At 44.8% G+C, this 22,872-nt stretch overlaps 1 protein-coding gene across 1 annotated transcript in view; it reads right to left on the bottom strand.

Moving 5' to 3' along the window:
* Positions 1 to 22,872, bottom strand: part of LOC311111932 (serine/threonine-protein kinase BRSK2-like) — a gene marked incomplete at both ends in the record, with an annotated part of 127,682 nt that overhangs the window by 14,347 nt on the left and 90,463 nt on the right. Inside the window, 9 exons of the mRNA XM_084154857.1 lie at positions 3,935 to 4,610; positions 6,643 to 6,703; positions 10,941 to 11,000; positions 12,429 to 12,582; positions 12,796 to 12,893; positions 13,293 to 13,454; positions 15,972 to 16,003; positions 18,339 to 18,485; positions 20,060 to 20,128. Coding sequence (XP_084010983.1) covers positions 3,935 to 4,610; positions 6,643 to 6,703; positions 10,941 to 11,000; positions 12,429 to 12,582; positions 12,796 to 12,893; positions 13,293 to 13,454; positions 15,972 to 16,003; positions 18,339 to 18,485; positions 20,060 to 20,128 — 1,459 coding nt within the window. The remainder of the gene's footprint in view (positions 1 to 3,934; positions 4,611 to 6,642; positions 6,704 to 10,940; positions 11,001 to 12,428; positions 12,583 to 12,795; positions 12,894 to 13,292; positions 13,455 to 15,971; positions 16,004 to 18,338; positions 18,486 to 20,059; positions 20,129 to 22,872) is intronic.

Genomic DNA, 22,872 nt, shown 5'->3' with positions numbered 1-22,872 from the left:
GTTCCCACCGTAAAGTATGGAGGAGGAGGTGTTATGGTGTGGGGGTGCTTTATTGATGAAACTGTCTGTGATTTATTTAGAATTCAAGGCACACTTAACCAGCATGGCTACCACAGCATTCTTCAGTGATACACCATCCCATCTGGTTTGGGCTTAGTGGGACTATCATTTGATTTTCAACAGGACAATGACCAAACAACCCTCCAGGCTGTGTAAGTGTCACGATCGCCCATGAAGTATGACCAAAGCGCAGCGTTGGGAGTGAACATGATGATTTTAATTTTGAAACACACGACAAAACAAAACACGATCCGTGACGTCCTCAGTTACACCGACTGAATAAAGAACAAAAACCCACAACCACAAGGTGAACACAGACATTTAAATATGGCTCCCAATCAGAGATAACGAGCCGACAGCTGACACTCGTTACCTCCGATTGGGAGTCACTGACCAAACATAGAACGCGAACACCTAGACACTACCCACAGTACACAACACACGGAAATCTACACACCCTGACTAAACACAAAAAGTCCTAGAACCATAGTGTGACAGTACCCCCCCCCAAAGGCGCGGACTGCGACCGCGCCTAACTACAAGCAAACAGGGGAGGGCTGGGTGGGCATTCCTCCTCGGCGGCGGCTCCGGCTCCGGGCTTCCTCCCCACTTCCTCTCCAACCCCCCAAAGTACCCCTGGTCCTGCCTAGCCCCGCTGGCCGGAACCGGACTGACGACACGCGCCCCTGGCTTGGTGCGTGGATCCCGGCTGGACGGCTCTGGCGGATCCCGGCTGGACGGCTCTGGCGGATCCCGGCTGGACGGCTCTGGCGGATCCCGGCTGGACGGCTCTGGCGGATCCCGGCTGGACGGCTCTGGCGGATCCCGGCCGGACGGCTCTGGCGGATCCCGGCTGGAAGGCTCTGGCGGATCCCGGCTGGACGGCTCTGGCGGATCCTGGCTGGATGGCTCTGGCGGATCCTGGCTGGACAGCTCTGGCGGATCCTGGCTGGACGGCTCTGGCGGATCCTGGCTGGACGGCTCATGGCTGGCTGACGGATCTGGCTGCTCATGGCTGGCTGACAGATCTGGCTGCTCATGGCTGGCTGACGGATCTGGCTGCTCATGGCTGGCGGAAGGATCTGGCTGCTCATGGCTGGCGGAAGGATCTGGCTGCTCATGGCTGGCGGAAGGCTCTGGCTGATCCTGTCTGGCGGAAGGCTCTGGCTGATCCTGTCTGGCGGACGGCTCTGGCTGGACAGGGCTGACGACGCACCCCGTAGGCTCGGTGCGTTGAGCAGGGACAGGCCGGGCTGGGCTGGCGACGCACCCCGTAGGCTTGGTGCGTTGAGCAGGGACAGACAGAACCGCACTGGGGACACACACCCCTGGCCCTACACGGGGATCAGGAACGGGCCGGACCGGACTGGAAACACCCCCCAGTACCTCTCGCCGTGCCTCCACACTTTCCATCCCCTTCGTAACCAGTGGCCCCCTTAAACTGGCGGCCATATCTGCCAACCTCTTGCACTCCTCCGGGCCGTACACCTTCTGCCCCGACGTCGTGAGCCCCCCCCTAAAAAATTTCTGGGGGTCTCTCCTCTCGGTGGACCAGGCCTCCATAGTCCTCTCCCAACCTTCGCTCTTCTGGCTCCACCACTCGTTATCCAACTGCTGCTTGGTCTCGTTGTGGTGGGTTTTTCTGTCACGATCGCCCATGAAGTATGACCAAAGCGCAGCGTTGGGAGTGAACATGATGATTTTAATTTTGAAACACACGACAAAACAAAACACGATCCGTGACGTCCTCAGTTACACCGACTGAATAAAGAACAAAAACCCACAACCACAAGGTGAACACAGACATTTAAATATGGCTCCCAATCAGAGATAACGAGCCGACAGCTGACACTCGTTACCTCCGATTGGGAGTCACTGACCAAACATAGAACGCGAACACCTAGACACTACCCACAGTACACAACACACGGAAATCTACACACCCTGACTAAACACAAAAAGTCCTAGAACCATAGTGTGACAGTAAGGGCTATTTGACCAAGAAGGAGAGTGATGGAGTGCTGCATCAGATGACCTGGCCTCCACAATCCCCCGACCTCAACCCAATTGAGATGGTTTGGGATGAGTCGGACGGCAGAGTGAAGGAAAAGCAGCCAACAAGTGCTCAGCATATGTGGAAACTCCTTTAAGACCGTTGGAAAAGCATTCCAGGTGAAGCTAGTTGAGAGAATGCCAAGGGTGTGCAAAGCTGTCATCAAGGCAAAGGGTGGCTATTTGAAGAATCTCAAATATAAAATATATTTTTAGTATTTGTATTATTAGTATTATAGTATTTGTTTAATACTTTTCTGTTACTACATTATTCCATATGTGTTATTTCATAGTTTTGATGTCTTCACTATTATTCTACAATGTAGAAAATAGTAAAAATAAAGAACAACCCTTGAATGAGTAGGTGTGTCCAAACTTTTGACTGGTACTGTACATTTCCACACTATGAGGTTGGAATAATACTGTGAAATTGTGAAGATGATGATTAACCTTTTAGTGTAAGAGCTGTTTGAAAAGACCGCCTAAAATTTCTGCCTGTTTTGGTGGGATGGAGTTTTGGCCTACCTGGTGACGCCAAACCTCTATGCCAATAACAGCTCATTCCCAGAGTCCTAGCAAAATTCTTGCTTGAGAAATTGTTATTTTACTAAGAAGCTTTTTTTTAAATTTCTTTTTGACCATTTTAATTAAAAACAATGTACTAAATTGTTACCCAAAAATGATTTGATATTGAGATAAAAAATGGCTGCATTGGACCTTTAAAGGTGAAAAGGTCAGACAAATGGGCAACATCGCTTGATTGACACCTGAGTGCACTATAGAGGGTCCAGGATGTGGATTTAGTTTTAATCACTTGATCCTTACTATGTACATGTATATAGTGCATAAATACAACATAAAGCCTCAAATGCTTTTACCACTGAAATCCCATTATCTACAAAGGTTATTTTGTATAATATGGACAATATCCCTTCACGTTATATAAATCCTGTTAGGGAAAGGAAAGGGATACCCTAGTCAGTTGCGCAACTGAATGCGTTCAACCGGGAAGCAGTTGTTGTGGGGGTTAATTGCCTTGCTCAAGGGCAGAACAGCAGAGTTTTCCACCTTGCCGGGCTCTGGGATTCTGTCCCAACGCTCTAACCGCTAAGCTACCTGCCGCCCCTTAGTAATGGAGGATTTAAATGGTCTATCACCCTGCAGCACATATTACATGACAACCTACCTACAGGCATTAAAACATTATACCACTCATTAGAAGAAGAAAAATACACCCTACAGTTCCCCAATTACATATATGAGCTTGCACACGTTGAGAACCAACATAATGCCTATGGTAAAGCTCTGAAGCTATACGGTCCTTATAACACAAACAATCAATCTTCTCATCTTTGCTCCTCTCATCGGAATGGAATAGCCATTGATTTCTAATGTATATGACTAGCATAAAGAACCCCTCCCCCCTGGTTTAATAAGATTATATTACAACGTATAGGACAGAACGATTACTGTTAACCCTCTTGAGATTCATGCAGATATTCCCCTGTGCTAAGCGCTAACGCTAGCACTCTACTGGGAGAGTGTAAAATATATTTCCTAACAGTACAGTATGATCTGTTCTATTGTTCACCTGAAGTCTGTACAGGTAGGATTTTAAAACTAATGGTGACCAATCCCCTTGACCAGCTGGTTCCAGCATGTCATTGAGCTGGGGATGATCTACGCAGCCCAGAAGGATGTAGCTGTGAGCCACCAAAGGGTCCCATTCCTATACCCACTGTTAGTGTTTGTGGAAACCCTACCTTATTCCCTCACCTCTCGTCCCCCTCCCCAAGTCTCCTACCCCAGTCCATTCCAGTACCTTGCATTTTCCTGCGATGGAAGCGCGGCGAGCCCAGGAAGCTGTTCTTGATGGAGTTGAGACGCGTCCTCCAGGGCAGCCCGCCGATGGAGGGACTGGGGGGTGGCGTGGGGCTTGGGGTGCCCACCGGGCTCTCCTTGGGTGTGTGCACTGGAGTGCCCTTGGGGGTGGGGAGGGGGCTCCCCCGCGGAGAGGGGTGGGGGGTCACCTGTATGGTGGGGACAGATTTGTGACCGTTGTGGTCAGGGTGGAGGCGGTGCCGGCGGAGGGGGGACATGGGTGGCACTGGAGATAGGGGGATTGAGAGCTTGGGGGGCACGGTGAGGGGTGGGTGGCGGCGTGGCCGCGGGCTGTTGGGGACACAGGGGGGGCTGCCCAGGGGTGAGGAGGGGGAGGTGGGCGGGCTGTCAGCCGAGTTGGGAAGGGGGTTGGACCTGGTGGTCTGAAGGGGCTTCTCAGACGCTTTGGGCTTGGCGGGGAGAGTCTGTGTGCGGGGGTGCATCAGGGGGGACCCCATCTTTGGCGTGTAGGAGTTGGGGAGCGGGTGTGGGTGCACGCGGTTGGCCCCCCCTACCCCGTTATGGTTAAGGCGGGACTCTGGGGAATGGGTGGGGCTACAGTTGGGCGACTGACAGAGGTCCGGCGACTGGGGCGGGATAAAGAAGCGCCGGACCGGCTGCGATTGGACATGCACCGTTAGATTGACAGCGCAGGCAGCCAATGAGAGACCACGCCCAGAAGCCAGGGGACATATATAAAAAAAACACAGCCCAATAAAGGTGGATTGCAATGAAAAGGCACCAGGACAAAAACAGCAATATAGTAAGAAATGACATGGAGGAGAGGATAGGTGGAGCAAGTGACACACAGGCAGGGAGAGTGGTGAGAGTGCAGAAAGAAAGAAAAGAAGAACATGCCATTAGCACAACCAGCCAACCAGGAGGCAGCAGCACCGTGGGGGAGAGAAGTGTAGAGCATTACAAGCATTCATGAAGCCAAACCCAAACCAGCAACTGATACATCACCCAAAGCTAACTGCATTAGCTTCCAGACTTCATTGGTGGAAAGCAGCCATACTGCATGCACAATGCTGTGGCATGAATGACATAGCAACTATCATGACAGGACATGAAAGTTTATGACAGCTTATGAAAACTGGCATGTTTTAAAAGTTTATGCAAGGTTTATCGGCTTTTTGTTCTGTCACTCATATGGCAGCATTATGAAGCGTCTATGACGACTGCCTTAGTGAAGTGATCCTCATTAAATATAACGCATGAGCGTGTATTGCTCTATGTGTGTGTGTATGTGTGTGTGTGTGTGTGCGTGCGTGCATGTGGGTGCTCTAAAGTTTAAAGGTCAAATTACACTCCTAAACCCTAATCCCCATGTCCCTCAGTAGAGTGATCCCATCAATGTGTGACATAATATGTATCCTTACATAACCGGCACAATATTTATACTTAAAAAAGGAGAACTAAAACGGCATCACCCCTATCTGAACCAAGTCTTTTACAGTGTCACTCATCATAAAAAAGAACATGAAATAACATTTAGATAGAAATATTTGCCAGAAAGAAATATCCTCAACTACGAAACTTTTACAGAATCCTTCATAACACTGACAGTTCCGCAAGAAGAGTCAGAATGTGTGATGACTGCACGTTTGTATCCTCACTAAGGGCTGGCTTTAAAAATGCATGGCCTTAGTAACAGAATGGAGGAACTGTGCATGCTAGCTAGGAGCTGGTTTGTTGATTTGTAGCCCTAACCTTTACATATAACATGGCAGCATTTTCCAATGTATTCCCTAATCGAAGATGACTTTGATGGCTTATGTTCCTATTTTATAGTACCGGTCGTTGAACACCAAATCCCACATATGGGACTTATAATAATGGATGTGTTTGCAATCTGATGAGCTGTTGGGGGAATTGAGAACTTTAAAACAAGAATAATGGGTTCCCTCATCAGTACGTAAGCCCTTATGAGGCCTCACAAGGATCAAATGATACTTCACAAGAAGCCCTATGACATACAGCCTACATAGCTCTGTCATAACAATGATATAACAACAGTCGTAACAGGTCGTGATAACCAACTGTATATTACAGTATAACAACTGATACAACCCATGAGTGAAGTATAAATTATTAAAAATTCATCTGTGACCCACACTAATACCTCATATCAGCGTTATGTCAGGTGTCATAACTCATGCCCTGTGTTTTGGGATATCATGTCACATGATGTAGATTTTAACCTTTATTTTAAGCCTTTTCCAGAAATAGAATTACACCAAAAATGAAAGCAATTGTCTGAGGATGGTGTTGGACCATCTGACATAAAAAGAAAGAAAGGTCAGTTTAAAGAAAAAGCTTTAAATAAAGTTACAATCCAGGTCATGTGACATGACTGACCAAAACACAGGGCCCTAGTCATAAGCTGTCATAGGGTATAGTGACTGGTAGCTTTACACTATTCTTATGACAGGATTATGCAGGCTTCATGTCAGATGGGCTTTCAAAGAGATTTGACCATGGATTCCTCTATGAGCTGCCTTATGTATAGCCTTATGAGTGGCCGTAGCGAGTGAATAGCAGTGTGTGCATTCCGGTGACATCCACAGCACAGCAGAGCCAGCGGTGAGGTGAGTTGGTGCGGTGCAGTGTGGGCCAGTGTGTGGTACGGGACAACCAAACTCTTACCCTGGGACTGCTGAGAGGACTAGTGGAGAGACCGGAGGATGCTCCGCTAATAGACCGTGACCTGTAGACACACACACACACACAGACACACACACAGACACACAGGGTTAAAGACATCCTCTGATAATGCAATATGTGCGCTACAACGGGAAAACACTGAACCCTACAACATGACCACACACTAGCACACCCATAGCTGGAGGGAGGACAAAAAGCATGGGGAACAAACACATATAAGCTCCTAAAGGAGTAGGATAAAGTTGCCCCTATACACTGATCTAAGATTGCTTTTGTGATTTACCCCCATAACGGTTAAAGTTGCAAGTTGGGAGGGTAAGCTGATCTTAGATATGTGCCTAATGGCATTTTCTACCTGAAGCTATTGAAAGAAGTAGAGGAAAGAGATGATGAGTTCCTTAAACTAACGCAGCTATCTTAACAACAGTTGTATGTGGCTGTAGCACTTGGTACAGTATGGCGCTATCTGTACTTTTTGACAACTTTGCCCTGAGCAAAAAAGGTTGGCGGATATTCAATCATAAAGGGTAAGTAGAGGAGATTGACTCAAACAAGGATGGATAACTGTGGATGTAGCCAGGGTTATTTCACCCCTGGGGAGGGAGTCTATTTAGGTTGGGATTTCTGAGCTGTTTTATTAAACACATTTCTCTCTGTCCTTCAATCTCTCCCTCTCTCTCTCATTTCAATTCAATTCAAAGGGGCTTTATTGGCATGAGAAGCAATGTGTACATTGCCAAAGCAAGTGAAATAAACAATCACAGATTAACAATTAACATTAAACAGTTTCAAAAAGAGAAAGACGTTTGAAATGTTATATTATTAACTATGTGTAGTGTTTTTACAATGTGCACATAGAAGAAGTACAAATGATATATAAATGACAGATAAATATAGCTTTCATTTTCTTTGGTGTTTGTGTTCCACTGGCTACCCGTTTATTTTCTTATCGCAGCAACAGGTCATAGATTTTGCTGCGATGAGTGCACACTGCGGTATTTCACATAACAGATATGGGTGTTTATCAATATTTGATTTGTTTTCAAACTATTTTTGGGTCCATGTAACGTGAGGGAAATAGGAAGTGCAGCTCAGTTTCCACCTCATTTTGTGGGCAGTGTGCACATAGCCTGTCTTCTCTTGAGAGCCAGGTCTGCCTACGGCGGCCTCGCAATAGCAATGCTCACTACATAGTCTGTTTTCCTCAGCGTTCTATCAGTCACATTGGTCACTCTCTCTCTCTCTCTCTCTAACTCTCTCTTTCTCTCTCCCTCTTACTCACTCATCACGCTCTCCATCTCTCTTTTCTCTCTCTCTCTCTCTCTGTCTGTCAATCTCGGTCTCCCTCTTCCTCTACCTCTCCTTTTATCTTTGATGAGGCATCAGAGCTGTCCTTGTGCATAGCCTCAAATGGCCTCGTGTGTGCAATATGACTAACACAGTCACACAGTGGCTGTAGACTAAAACAACAGACAGTTGAAAGGTTTGGAGTGTGTTGACTTTTAAATACTAGATTTGGTGTAATCGCCAAACGTGTCTGCCTACATGACAACAAGACATGCAAAGCATCAGGGTCTAAAGTAAACATCTATAAATACTTCAAACATGGCAGCTACACCGTGAGTACACACACACACACATACACACATACACACACACACACACACACACTGCAAAATGTATCAGCGCCGTGTCTCTATTCTACACAAGATGAGGAGCCTTTTCATTTTTCATTTACAATTCATTAACTTTTCATATCTTCCTTCTTTTATTTCTTCCCCTTCTCTTGTCCCTCCTCTGTTGTCTCTCCCTCCCTCCCTCCCTCCCTCCCTCCCTCCCTCCCTCCCTCCCTCCCTCCCTCCCTCCCATCACATAGGGCCACTGATGCCAAGCGAGGTTTGGGGATTTCATTTGCCATAGACGATTTGGCTATTTTGTTGGAAACTCAAATTGAAACAGTAAATCATAGTTAAATGTGCTGCAGTGTACACGCATGTGCACTCGCATGCGCGCACGCACACACACTAAGCTTCAACCTCGGGGAAGGTTTTCATCCATAACCTTATCAATGCTATCTGGATTACAAAATGGCGACAGTAATACAAAGGCGAGCGAACAAGAACCTAAGAGCTGAGTTGCCTTTCACCGAACCGCAATGGAATCCTCCAGACAGGGCTCTACACAGACAGACATCGAGTTCACAGTAGGGATACGGGAGATTAAGTAACATTACTGCACCACAAACTACATGAAACAGTAACAATGGAGAACAGAAGAAGATTTTTGAAGGGAGACATCTCCAGACCACAGAGTTAAGATGCAGGGGAGTTTCCCTCAGAAGTCTCTCTATGAGCGTACCATACTGTATTCTGACATAGTAAATACTGATAACGGAGTTTATGTTGTAAAGGCATATTGAGCACATATGTGTCAAACATATATTTTCTCATATACACAGGGGCGCAACTTTCACTGGGGACAGTGGGGACATGTCCCCCCCACATTCTGAAATTGCATTTTTGTCCCCGCCAGTTTTATCATTGGAATGTGATACAAAACGAGGTAACGGTGTGCTTTAGGACCATGCGGACGCCTCCGAGCAGTCGGGTAGGCTGTTTGGAGTGTTTATCCGACTGGATAAAAATAAAATAAGAATAAGAATAATTATGTCCCCCCCCACTTCTAAAACCAAAGCTGCGCCCCTGCATATACATATAGTCATATAGCTTTTATTTTACCCCCCTTTTTCTCCCCAATATCGATCTTGTCTCATCGCTGCAATTCCCCAACGGGCTCGGGAGAGGCGAAGGTCGAGTCATGCGTCTTCCGAAACATGACCCGTCAAACCACACTCCTTAACACCCACCCGCTTAACCCGGAGGCCAGCCGCACCAATGTGTTGGAGGAAACACAGTTCAACTGACGACCGATGTCAGCCTGCAGGCGCCCGGCCCGCCACAAGGAGTCACTAGAGCGCGATGAGCCAAGTAAAGCCCCCCCAGCCAAACCCTCCCCTAACCCGGACGACACTGGGCCAATTGTGTGCCGCCCTATGGGACTCCCGGTCACGGCCGGTTGTGCCTCAAGCACTGTGATGCAGTGCTTTAGATTACTGCGCCACTCGGAGGCCTAAACATCGGAAATGTTATGGCTGTTCGTTGCTTATTCTGCTGCATGTTGATGGTGGGCAAGGTGAGGCGCTTTTTAATTACAACACAATATTGTACTTGTGTGTACGATCATACACACCTCGCCAAGATCAGGTAGTCTTTCAAGCACATCATTGAAAGTAATCTGTTGTTCGATGCCGATGAAATACAATGTGTGTGTGTCTGTATGTGTGTTTGTGTGTACGTGCGCATTGGTGTGTATGTGTGTGTGTGTGTACCACTGTATCACTCTAATTAGATAATGGAGATAATAGACTATTCAGAGGGATGTGAATGCCTTATTTCCATCCCTGTTGGTTCCACTCTTCTTCGCTCCAGCAAAACGCCCCGTCTGCATTCCCACCAATTAATTTATGCTAATCTCTCGCTGTACGGTGCGGTGGGGTGGGGGGGGGGGGGGGGGGGTGGGGGGGGGGACCAGGGAAGCGTCTCTAAACTGTGTTCCTGGACACAAGTTCATCCGTGAATAGGCTTTGAAAGGAAGATTGGACCTGACGCACCATGATGAATAAAACGGCAGAAGACAAACAAACACAGACACACACCCGTTCAGGCACACAGACACACACACACACACACACACACACAAAATGGGGAAGGAGGCAAAACAGGGAAACAAGGAAGTTGACCTAAAAATGTGGATCTGCCCTGGGACACCAAAACTACAGCATCAAAGGGAAGAGAGGGGCCAAAAGAAGGAGAAGGAGGATAAGATGCTTTTGATGTGCATGGAAGCAGCCGAGGGTGTAGAGAAGACGCCCTCCCTCTATCTCTTCTCTATCTCCTCTCTCCTTCAGTTCAGTCTAGGCCTGATCACATTGGCCTAGTTTACCACAGTATGAAAATAAGGGCTTTATTGTGTGAATTCATTATCAGATAGCCGGGCAGTCAAGTGAACTTCTGGTAAAGGTTTTAGATGAATTCTAACAGCAAGAGGTTAGATTCTTTGGGAATTCATTTTATGCAGACAAGAACGGAGCTTAGTTTTTATTTAAGTTTACTAGACTACCCTCTCAAAGGCTTATAGACTTAAACATTGTGAGAATATGAATGGGAAAACCCCTCTGCAACTCAACTGTGGCAAGACAGACAGACAAAAGTGACATATACCTTTCTTCTTTGGTGAGGTTAGCGTTTGTGATATCCAAGCTTTTACTGAAAACAGACTTACTACAGACAGACAGAAAGAAAATAAAGAGACAGACAGAAAGACAGTCACAGAAAGGGACTGATTCTAAGCATTCCCTAAAAAGTACAGATTATTATACAGGTCATGAGTTGGCAACCTCACATTAGCTGTGTATGCGATCCAGAGCTGGCTATTGCTCACAATGACCAATGCACAGTAAATAATAGTAGTCTTGAAAGGAAAAGTTAACAGAAGAAGAAAAATAATTGATCAAGACATGACAATGAAAACATAAAACAAGATTCACACATGACATGAATATATTCATCAGCAATTAAAAACAGATTAAACAGAGGGGTAAGACACTTTGAAGGATCATGATAATATGGGGTATTCTCACATTTGGCATACTTTCTAACAGTCGATGAAAAGTTGAAGTCTTAAAACCTCTATCCTCTTTGGATGACTCACCCGCGCAGAAAGTTGTAAACTTTTTAGCTTTTCTGTCTGTGTTAGACTGTCATAACACCCTAAGCAGCTTAATAATAAAGTTAGTGAGGAGAGGGATTCTACTGGAAGTACACACACAGCAGATTGAACTAATAGACAGAGATATCCAGCAGGGTGCCATAATATGTAGGCACCCTACTGCTACGTATGTGAATCCGGTGTGCGTTTGTGTGTGCGCGTGTGTGTCCATGCATGCACGTGTCTGTGTTTGTTAAAGAGATTCTCCGGTAATTTTGTATACTTCTCAGCCAGTAGTTCTGAAAGTAGCACTCACAAGACAGAAGTGGCCATCAAAATTGCATACTACGTCACATATGTGCAGATATGTGCACCACGCCATTGCTCTCTCTGTCTCTGCTGTGTCCACTGAGCCATTGGGCCTGCCATGCAACCTCATTGGATAACACTGGGCAGGCCTCTTGCTAGCTGTCACCCAAATGTGAGGGGCTGAAGCTCAGTGTAGGGAAAATGGCGCGGCACAGCTTCAAGCTAAACAGTCGCTTTCAAACTAAAGATTTCATGGCTAATTGAGGTAAGACAGTAACTCATAGATTATGCATGTATGAACTACACATTGACACATCCTTCCCAAAACGGGAGATTTAAAAATTACTTAGTAGTCGCCAAAGTTCAGGAGGATGTCTTTAATATTCAGTAATTTAAGAGTACTACACTGAGAGTTGGGACTACAGACCACTCATATTAATCAGAGGTCCTGTGGTTCTGTTATTCACTAGCTTTAATCTATACTTTGAATGGAGAACATGGGGTGCTCTCTGAAAAGCATGTCCTCACATTGACTCTGTAGTGCTAAGTATGTACAGTCGGAGACTGCCCGGGGTGTGTGTGTTCGTGTGAGCATTAGTGTGTATGTGTGTGTGTGAGTGCGTGTATGTTTTTACACGCATGTGAGTATGTATGTCAATATGATACGTGTGAGTGAGTACATCACACCATACCTCTGTCCATGTGTGGCCATGTCGATGGCTCGTCGTACGGGTACAGGAGAGCCCCCCTCTGTGACACTCAGCACTTCCATAGACTTCCTCTCCGGCCTCCTCTTCCCATGGCGGTTCAACATGGGGGAGTCCACACGCTTCCTGGGCGGGTCAGCTGAACAGGGGTCAGGGGTCAAAGGTTAGGGGTCAGGGGAGAAGCAAGTGAAGAGAGAAAGAGAACTAGTCAGCAACAAACCAACTACATGTGTGACAGAACATCTTATCCGAGTTATGGTGTAGCTACTTCAGGTTTTCATTCATAAAAGGCATAGAAGGTTTGGACTAGTCTACTTCTCCTACTGTGTGGGGGTGATTTGGACCAGCCTACCTATCTCACTGCGCGGAGGGAGGTTCTGGTCCTCCTGACTGGGGTACCTCTCCTTCCGGTCCAGCAGCAGGAAGTAGATCATCTTCTCCTGGTTATCACTGGAGAGACAAGACAGTAAAGTCATCCTGTCAGATGTCCTTGAAGCACCTCAGTGTGGATGACTTCGCTGACACTTCCATTTCTCCCTCCGTATCTCTCCATCCCTTTCTCCTTCCCTCTTGTCAGAGAGCAGATCTTTCGTCAGTTTGCCCTCATCTCTGACACAGCCCAGTGAGTCCATGATCTCCCTCCCTCCCTCCCTCCCTCCCTCCCTCCCTCCCTCCCTCCCTCCCTCCCTCCCTCCCTCCCTCCCTCCCTCATCAGAGAGCAAGTCTTTGGTGAGTTTGTTTTCGTCCCTGAAGCAGCACAGAGTGCACTTCTTTAACCCTTCCACCCTTACAGTCCTCCCTTCCTCCCTCGCCCTCTTACTCTCTCCCTCCCATCCCTCTATCACTCACTCGTCAGAAAGCAGGTCTTTGGTGAGTTTGCCCTTGTCTCTGAAGCAACCCAGAGAGTGCATGCTCTCCAGGACGTCTGGGTCTATCTCCTCAGTGCTCAGGGTTCTGATGGCCACCTTCCTGGGGACAGGCTGCTCCGGCTCTGGCTCGTTCTTCCCAGCTCTGACAGACAGGAAGAATGACAGGAATGACTGACAGATTTAATTACATTTTTTATCCACCTTTATTTGAACAGGGAAGACATATTGAGACCTAGGTCTTTTTTTCATGCGCCCTGTATATTACAATATAAATATACACATTATACACAATATATATATATATATATATATATATATATATATATATATATATATATACACACACCCTAAAATACAAAAACACAGTCATGGTAAGCACAAATAAAACATCACAAATCACCCAGAAAAACAGTTACATTCCTTCTCAAAGAAGTCCCCTGTCAATACTTTAAATTGTCAGAACGGCACTATAACATCAAGATGAAATGTATTTCGAATTTTGTTCCAGCAATACGGTGCATTAAAACTAAAAGCAGATTTACCTAGCTTGGTGGAGACCCTAGGAACCTCAAGAGTTAACCAATCCTGTGAACATGTTAGGCAACTCAGGTGTCTATACTTCAACAGCAAAGTTAGATAAGACGGAAGTTTAAGGAAGTAGGGCCAAAAAGGGAGTAACGTAGAGATCTACGGGTCTTTAGCGAAGTCCAGCCAACGTTTTTATACAGGATGCAGTGATGAGTATCAAAACTGTCATCTGTAACAAAACGAAGGGCACTATGGTAGATGGCATCCAAAGGTTGATGAGTAGTGGCAGCTGCACTCTGATAAATAAAATCACCATAATCAAGAACATATAAAAAGGTTGACTGAATAATCTGCTTCTTACTGCTTAGAGTAGGTTGACTGAATAATCTGCTTCTTACTGCACTATCTGTTTCTGTAGAAATATGCAACTTTAAATCGTAGTTTCTTAACCAGCTCATTCAATATGAACTTCATATTTTACAATGTTAGCAATGACAAAAATACACTACGAAGCTATTAGAATTGTGAAACTACTTTACCATTAAGAAAATGAATCCACCAAACATGACGAAGATATACACGGAATAAAAAGATAACCGCAACATGCAACAATTTCAAAGATTTTACTGAGTTACAGTGCACATAAGGAAATCAGTCAATTGAAGAAAATTCATTAGGCCCTAATCTATGGATTTCACATGACTGGGAATACAGATATGCATCTGTTGGTCACAGATACCTAAATAAAAAGGTATGGGTGTGGATCAGAAAACCAATCAGTATCTGGTGTGACCACTATTTGCCTCATGCGGCGCGGTCATCATAGAGTGGAACAGGCTGTTGATTGTGGCCTGTGGAATGTTGTCCCTCTCCTCTTCAATGGCTGTGCGAAGTTGCTGGATATTGGCGGGAACTGGTCCACGCTGTCGTACACATCGATCCAGAGCATCCCAAACGTGCTCAATGGGTGACATGTCTGGTGAAAATCCACTGTTTTATCAGCTGTCCGGGTAGCTGGTCTCAGATGATCCTGCAGGTGAAGAAGCCGGATGTGGAGGTCCTGGGCTGGCGTGGTTACATGTGGTCTGCGGTTGTGAGGCTGGTTGGACTTACTGCCAAATTCTCTAAAACGACGTTGGAGGCGGCTTATGGTAGAAAAATGAACATTCAATTATCTGGCAACAGCTCTGGTGGACATTCCTGCAGTCAGCATGCCGATTGCACGCTCCCTCAAAACTTGAGACATCTGTGGCATTGTTTTGTGTGACAAAACGGCACATTTTAGAGTGGCCTTTTATTGTCCAAAGCACAAGGTGGACCTGTGTAATGATCATGCTGTTTAATCAGCTTCTTGATATGCCACACCTGTCAGGTGTATGAATTATCTTGGCAAAGGAGAAATGCTCAATAACAGGGATGTAAACAAATTTGTGCACAACATTTGAGAGAAATAAGCTTTTCGTGCGTATGAAAAACGTCTGGGATCTTTTATTTCGTCTGGGATCTTTTATTACTTTTGATATTTTATTGAAACATGGGACCAACACTTTACATGTTGCATTTATATTTTTGTTCAGTATACAATATCGTAGATTGCTAAATAGCAATGATATACTGCTATAATGTAGCAGTGAGCAACACACACTATTAAATTGCTGAACAGTAGAACGGTCCTTGGCACTTTTCTGAGAGGAGGTATTTAAAGCCTGCATTGTTAAGACCAAGCCATTTAGGAACAGAACAGAGTTCCATTAAAACTAAGAACATGATGGTCTTTTATGTTCCGGTGGTGTGTAGGGCAACTGCTAGAGCGTAGCAAAACATAGACCTATCTCATCTGGCCTAATGGGCCTACCATCTCTTAATATAAAGGCTGTAAAAAAGTTTGCATTTAGCTTCCATTAGTTCGCGTTCCCAAATTTAGCCTATATAAGTGCAATACTTTTATCTACTGACCCTTTGTTTGAATATTTGCTACATTTTGTCAATGTAATTTAATTTCACTGATAAAAGTGCATAGTGCATATATCTATTAGAGTATGCACAAAACAGCCAGTCGTATGCATGTACACACACACACACACACACACACACACACACACACACACACAGAGAAAGGAGTTGTACTCACATGTACCAGTTGTGCTTCTGGATCTGCTCTAACTGTAGAGACAAACAGGAAGAGGAAAAAACATTGTGTTAATGACACAGCATGTGGAACAGGTGCTGCGACAGACAGACAGACAGACAAGTGAACACGGCAACATGCCTTATCTGTTCTTACTGTATGCATTACGACACACTTAAGGCTTCTAGCAACAACTCCGCTTTTACCTACTGTAGAGACAAAAAATATAATACACTATATGTACAAAAGTATCTGGACACCCTTCAAATTAGTGGATTAGTCTATTTCAGCCACACCCATTGCTGACAGGTGTATAAAATCGAGCACACCGCCATGCAATCTCCATAGACAAACATTGGCAGTAGAATGACCTTACTGAAGCGCTCAGTGACTTTCAACGTGGCACCGTCATAGGAGGCCACCTTTCCAACAAGTCAGTTCGTCAAATTTCTGCCCTGCTAGAGCTGCCCCGGTCAATTGTAAGTGCTGTTATTGTGAAGTGGAAACTTCAAGGAGCAACAACGCCTCAGCCGCAAAGTGGTAGGCCACACAAGCTCACAGAACGGGACTGCCGAGTGCTGAAGCGTGTAGCGCGTAAAAATCGTCTGTCCTCGGTTGCAACACTAACTACCGAGTTCCAAACTGCCTCTGGAAGCAACGTCAGCACAATAACTGTTCGTCGGGAGCTTCATGAAATGAGTTTCCATGGCCGAGCAGCCGTACACAAGCCTAAGATCACCATGCGCAATGCCAAGCGTCGGCTGGAGTGGTGTAAAGCTCACCGCTATTGGACTCTGGAGCAGTGGAAAAGCGTTCTCTGGAGTGATGAATCACGCTTCACCATCTGGCAGTCCGACGGACGAATCTGGGTTTGGCGGATGCCAGGAGAACGTTACCTTCCCAAATGCATAGTGCCAACTGTAACGTTTGGTGGAGGAGGAATAATGGTCTGGGGCTGTTTTTCATGTTTCGGGCTAGGGCCCTTAGTTGCAGTGAAGGGAAATCTTAACGCTACAGCATACAATTACATTCTAGATGATTCTGTGCTTCCAACTTTGTGGCAACAGTTTGGGAAGGCCCTTTTCTGTTTCAGCATGGCAATGCCCCCGTGCACAAAGCGAGGTCCATACAGAAATGGTTTGTCAAAATCGGTGTGGAATAACTTGACTGGCCTGCACAGAGCCCTGACCTCAACCCAATCGAACACCTTTGGGATGAATTGGAACGCCGACAGCGAGCCAGGCCTAATTGCCCAACATCAGTGCCCAACCTCACTAATGCTCTTGTGGCTGAATGGAAGCAAGTCCCTGCAGCAATGTTCCAACATCTAGTGGAAAGCCTTCCAAGAAGAGTGGAGGCTGCTATAGCAGAAAAGGGGGGACCAACTCCATATTAATGCTCATGATTTTGGAATGAGATGTTCGACGAGCAGGTGTCCACATACTTTTGGTCATGTAGTGTATATTCATTCTATTTCTATGGGGCTTCCAGTTACTTCAATACATAGAAATAAATTAAACACATTATAGCATTAATATTAATGTTATTTGTCGAGTAGATTAAACAGAAAAACCATCTTAGCCAGAGATACTAAAGACGTTGGGCAACTGGGAAATCACCCTCTCCTTGACAGAAAGCTCTTAACGCTGATGTGAGCAAGAGTAATCTAATAAACTGTTGGAGGAAGTCACACTGTAGCTGTGGGAGGGTTTTGAAGTGCTGCCTGTCTGTGTCTCAGATGTCTGAACCGAACAGACAGAGTCAATGGGATTACTGTCTAGAGCCTAGACCCAGAGTGGAGGTTTCCCGGACCCAGATTAAGTCTACTCCTGGACAAAAGGACATGCTAACTGTAGAAACATCGTTAAAAGTGCTTTTTAGTTCAGGAATACTCTTAATCTGAGCATGAGAAACTGCCCCTGAGTGTCTTTGGTCTAAATAAGGGAAAAATGTATCCCTTTCTCTACAGTGATAAGTGATTTCTGCTTTACTAGTACTGTGGGTGAGAGCTGGGGGAGATGCTTTGACTTATACTGTGGTAGTAAATATTTTGTGGTAATAAAGTTTGTTTGGTACATTTCTATCTGCCAGGCCCTTTTGAAGTAGCCCCCTTTATTGATTGAGACTCAATTTACCTTTCACCTGAAAGTGTGAACAATTGTAGTATTAAGTGCATCTTCAAGCTGAAACAAGGGTGTTGTGAACATACATCTGATCCTAGGCCTGATCTTAGCGGTAGATTAGTTGGGCCATTCCCACCTCTTAGGGGTGTAAACTGATCCTAGAGCAGATATTAAGGGGATTGTCTACCTGAAATAAGGGGGTTACGAACATACATCTGATCCTAGAGCTGATCTTAGAGGAATGTACCGTGAGTCTCTTAGTGGCATCCACCTCGATCATGCCCCGAAGGAGGTTCTGACAGTCTGGAGGGATGAAGTGAGGCATATGGAAAACACCCAGCTTCACCTTCTCCAGCAGGTTTCTCAGGTTGTCATCATCAAATGGCAGGGCGCCCTGAGATTGATAAGATTTGATTTATAATTCCAGCCAGCCAAGTGGATACACTGCATTCAAATCACCAAGGATAACACAAAAAAAGTTAACAATTTATTTCCACTGTGGTCCTCTGAACAACACAGAGGAGCATTAATACCAGAATGATGCTCAAGTTCCACTACATATATTTGTAGGGCTGGTCTACAGGACCCACTTAAAGCCTCGTCCTGGACGAAAAAGAATGTTCAACGGAGATTCCCATTTCCCAATTGAAAGTGTTTCCTAGTCCAAGACTAGGCTTAATATGTGTCCGGGAAACCGGCCATATATAATATCACTCAGTAAGTCGGCATTGGAAATCTAGAGCCATGGCAAAGTAGAAAAGTTAAAGACTGCCAGGTGATACTTTACTGTATACATCTTACAAGGACAAACAATAAGGTTATTGTTGTTAACCAAAGGAATACAGTGAATAAGTATTATGGCAGTCAATATAGGTCTATCTGACAAAGACACAAATCTTGTTTTTTTTTATGTTAGCCAAAGCATAGCCCTAATCTAGTCAGCCTTCAAAATCTCTAATATGAATGGCTTTCCAGAGACACTAGGCAAGGCAATACATGAGCATTACCCATGGCAATCAGTGAAGGTCTATCTGACATTTGAAACAGGCAGAGTATTCATACTTTTAATGATGGGAGGTGTAGTTTACGATAGCATGACTGATAGGGTCTCTTCCCATCTCAACATGCCTTCATCAGGGAGACAGAATAGATGTCCATATTGACACAAAATGGAGAAACACACACACACAGACACACACACGCAGCCTATAATTTCCTTTGTTCTCGGCTTCCCCACTTTGTCACTGTCTAATCAGAGTGGTGTGTGAATGCTGGTGACACACTCTAATTCATGAGCATATGTGTGTCAGTACAAAGCTGACAGTCAAGCCAGCCCTGGAAATCCCTGCTCCAATCAGAAACATGATGAATCGACCAATCATATGGGGATGAAAGATGGAGGGTGCTGATTTAATTTTCAGTCCTGATCCAATAATCTAATGTCATCTTTCACTTATATTCTATACAGATAAAGAACTGGAATCACAGGCCATTGGCAATAAGTTTGTTTTACCACATTTATTAAGTTATGTCTCCAAACCTTGTCCTGTCCCTTACCTCAAATTCCTCCCCAGGGTATTTAAAATCATGATCAAGACACTGTAGACCAAAGCCAGCGAGTCACTGAGGTGCAGCTTCCCATGAAGACTTATTGTGTCACATGAAGCTCCGTCCCCTGTCACTTTACCTCACGTCATACCACAACACTAACTCAACATATGCCTGAGGGACTCACAGATGAACTTATCGCACTCCTTCCTGTTTATTCTCCCTATTCTCATTCCGGTTTAGAAGTTGCGTAAGCACACAGGACTAAAAAACTAGCTAGTATGTATTTGTTATTTTATTGTTGTTTGTTTACTGCTGCGGGTCAGAGGGAGAGAGGGAGGATGAGCGTTAAGGACCATTGCAGGATGCTGGCACGTGTCAGGGTCATCGTCAGGGCAACGGCAGCTGTCAATCACTCACCACTAAAAGTGCAAAGAGGATGACCCCACAGCTCCACACGTCTGCTTTCCTCCCGTCGTACTTCTCTCCCTGAGAGAGACAGAGAGAGAGAGAGAGAGAGAGAGAGAGAGAGAGAGAGAGAGAGAGAGAGAGAGAGAGAGAGAGAGAGAGAGAGAGAGAGAGAGAGAGAGAGAGAGAGAGAGAGAGAGAGAGAGAGAGAGAGAGAGAGAGAGAGAGAGAGAGAGAGAGAGAGAGAGAGAGAGAGAGAGAGAGAGAGAGAGAGAGAGAGAGAGAGAGATTAAGAGAGAGAGAGAAAGAGGGGGAGAAAGAGAACAAGAGAGAATGAGGGTGAGGAAGGGTGAGGGAGAGTGAGACAGAGATAACGACAGACAAAAATAGAGAGAAAGAGAGTAATCAACTATGTATTTTGTTATGGAGGTGAGATACAGATTCCACATTATTTTTATGAACTGGAAACCTTTAAAGCAAGTCTTTTCATAGATTTTCAAGCATATTTAAGTCAAAACTGTAACTTGGCCACATTCAATGTAATTCCAGTATATATTTGGCCTTGTATTTTAGGTTATTGTCCTGCAGAAAGGTGAATTTGTCTGCCAGTGTCTGTTGGAAAGCAGACTGAACCAGGTTTTCCTCTAGGATTTTGTCTGTGCTTAGCTCTATTCTGTTTCTTTGTATTCTAAAAAACTCCCTAGTCCTTGCCGATGACAAGCATACCCATAACATGAGGCAGCCACCACCATGCTTGAAAATATGAAGGGTGGTACTAAGTGACGTGTTGGATTTGCCCCAAACCTAACCATTTGTATTCAGGACATAAAGCTAATTTATTTGCCACATTTTTTGCATTTGTACTTTTGCATTTGTATTTATTATGGATCCCCATTAGCTGCTGCCAAGGCAGCAGCTACTCTTCCTGGGGTCAAGCAAAATTAAGGCAGTTATACATTTTTAAAACATTACAATACATTCATAACAGATTTCACAACATATTAAATGTGTGCCCTCAGGCCTCCACTCTTCTACCACATATCTATAACAAAAAATCCATGTGTACATGTGTGTATGGTGCGTATGTTATCGTGTGTTTGTATGCATGTGTCTATGTTTGTGTTGCTTCACAGTGCCCGCTGTTTCATACAGTGTAATTTTATCTGTTTATTACATCTAATTTTACTATTGGCATTAGTTACTTGATGTGGAATAGAGTACCATGTAGTCAGGGCTCTATGTAGTATTGTGCACCTCCCATAGTCTGTTCTGGACTTGGGGACTGTGAAGAGACCTCTGGTGGCATGTATTGTGGGGTATGCATGGGTGTCTGAGCTGTGTGCCAGTAGTTCAAACAGACAGCTAGGTGCATTCAACATGTCAATACTTCTCACAAATACAAGTAGTGATGAAGTCAATCTCTCCTCCACTTTGAGCCAGGAGAGATTTACAAACATATTATTAATGTTAGCTCTCTTTGTACATCCAAGGGCCAGCCGTGCTGCCCTGTTCTGAGCCAATTGCAATTTTCCTAAGTCCCTCTTTGTGGCACCTGACCAAACGACTGAACAGTAGTCCAGGTGAGACATAACTAGGGCCTGTAGGACCTGCCTTGTTGATAGTGTTGTTAAGAATGGAGAGCAGCACTTTATAATCTCCCCATCCTAGCTACTGTTGTATCAATATGTTTTGACCAACTTGCTCAATTTCCACATTATTCATTTCAAGATTTAGTTGAGGTTTAGGGTTTAGTGAATGATTTGTCCCAAATACAGTGCTTTTAATTTCTTAAATATGTAGGACTAACTTATTCCTTGCCACCCATTCTGAAACTAACTGCAGCTCTTTGTTAAGTGTTGCTTTCATTTCAGTCACTGTGGTAGCTCACGTGTATAGTGTTGAGTCATCCACATACATAGACACATTGGTTTACCTCAAAGCCAGTGGCATGTCGTTAGTAAAGATTGAAAAATGTAAGGGGCCTAGACAGATGCCCTGGGGAATTCCTGATTCTACTTGGATTTTGTTGGAAAGGCTTCCATTAAAGAACACCCTCTGTGTTCTGTTAGACAGGTACATCTTTATCCACAATATAGCAGGGGGTGTAAAGCCATAACACATACGTTTTTCCAGCAACAGACTATGATCGATAATGTCAAAAGCCACACTGAAGTCTAACAAAACAGCCCCCACAACCTTCATCAGTCATTTGTGTAAGTACTGTGCTTGTTGAATGTCCTTCCCTATAAGCGTGCTGAAAGTCAATTTGTTTACAGTAAAACAGCATTGTACCTGGTCAAACACATTCTTTCCCTAAAGTTTACTAAGGGTTGATTGGATAGCTATTTGAGCCAGTTATGGGGGCTTTACTATTCTTAGGTAGGGGAATAACTTTTGCTTCCCTCCAGGCCTGAGGGCACACACTTTCTAGTAGGCTTAAATTGAAGATATGGCAAATAGGAGTGGCAATATCGTCCGCCATTATCCTCAGTAATTTTCCATCCAAGTTGTCAGGCTTGTCATTGTTGATAGACAACAATAATTGTTTCACCTCTTCCGCACTCACTTTACGGAATTCAAAATTACAATGCTTGTCTTTCATAATTTGGTCAGATATACTTGGATGTGTAGTGTCAGCGTTTGTTTCTGGCATGTCATGCCTAAGTTTGCTAATCTTGCCAATGAAAAAATCATTAAAGTAGTTGGCAATATCAGTGGGTTTTGTGACGAATGAGCCATCTGATTCAATGAATGATGGAGCGGAGTTTGCCTTTTTGCCCAAAATTTCATTTAAGGTGCTCCAAAGCTTTTTACTATCATTCTTT

Source organism: Coregonus lavaretus (assembly GCF_964263955.1).
Source record: "Coregonus lavaretus genome assembly, chromosome: 37".
NCBI classification, from domain to species: domain Eukaryota; kingdom Metazoa; phylum Chordata; class Actinopteri; order Salmoniformes; family Salmonidae; genus Coregonus; species Coregonus lavaretus.
The sequence above is the reverse complement of the archived record's forward strand: the minus strand, read 5'-3'. Positions and strand labels throughout refer to the sequence as shown.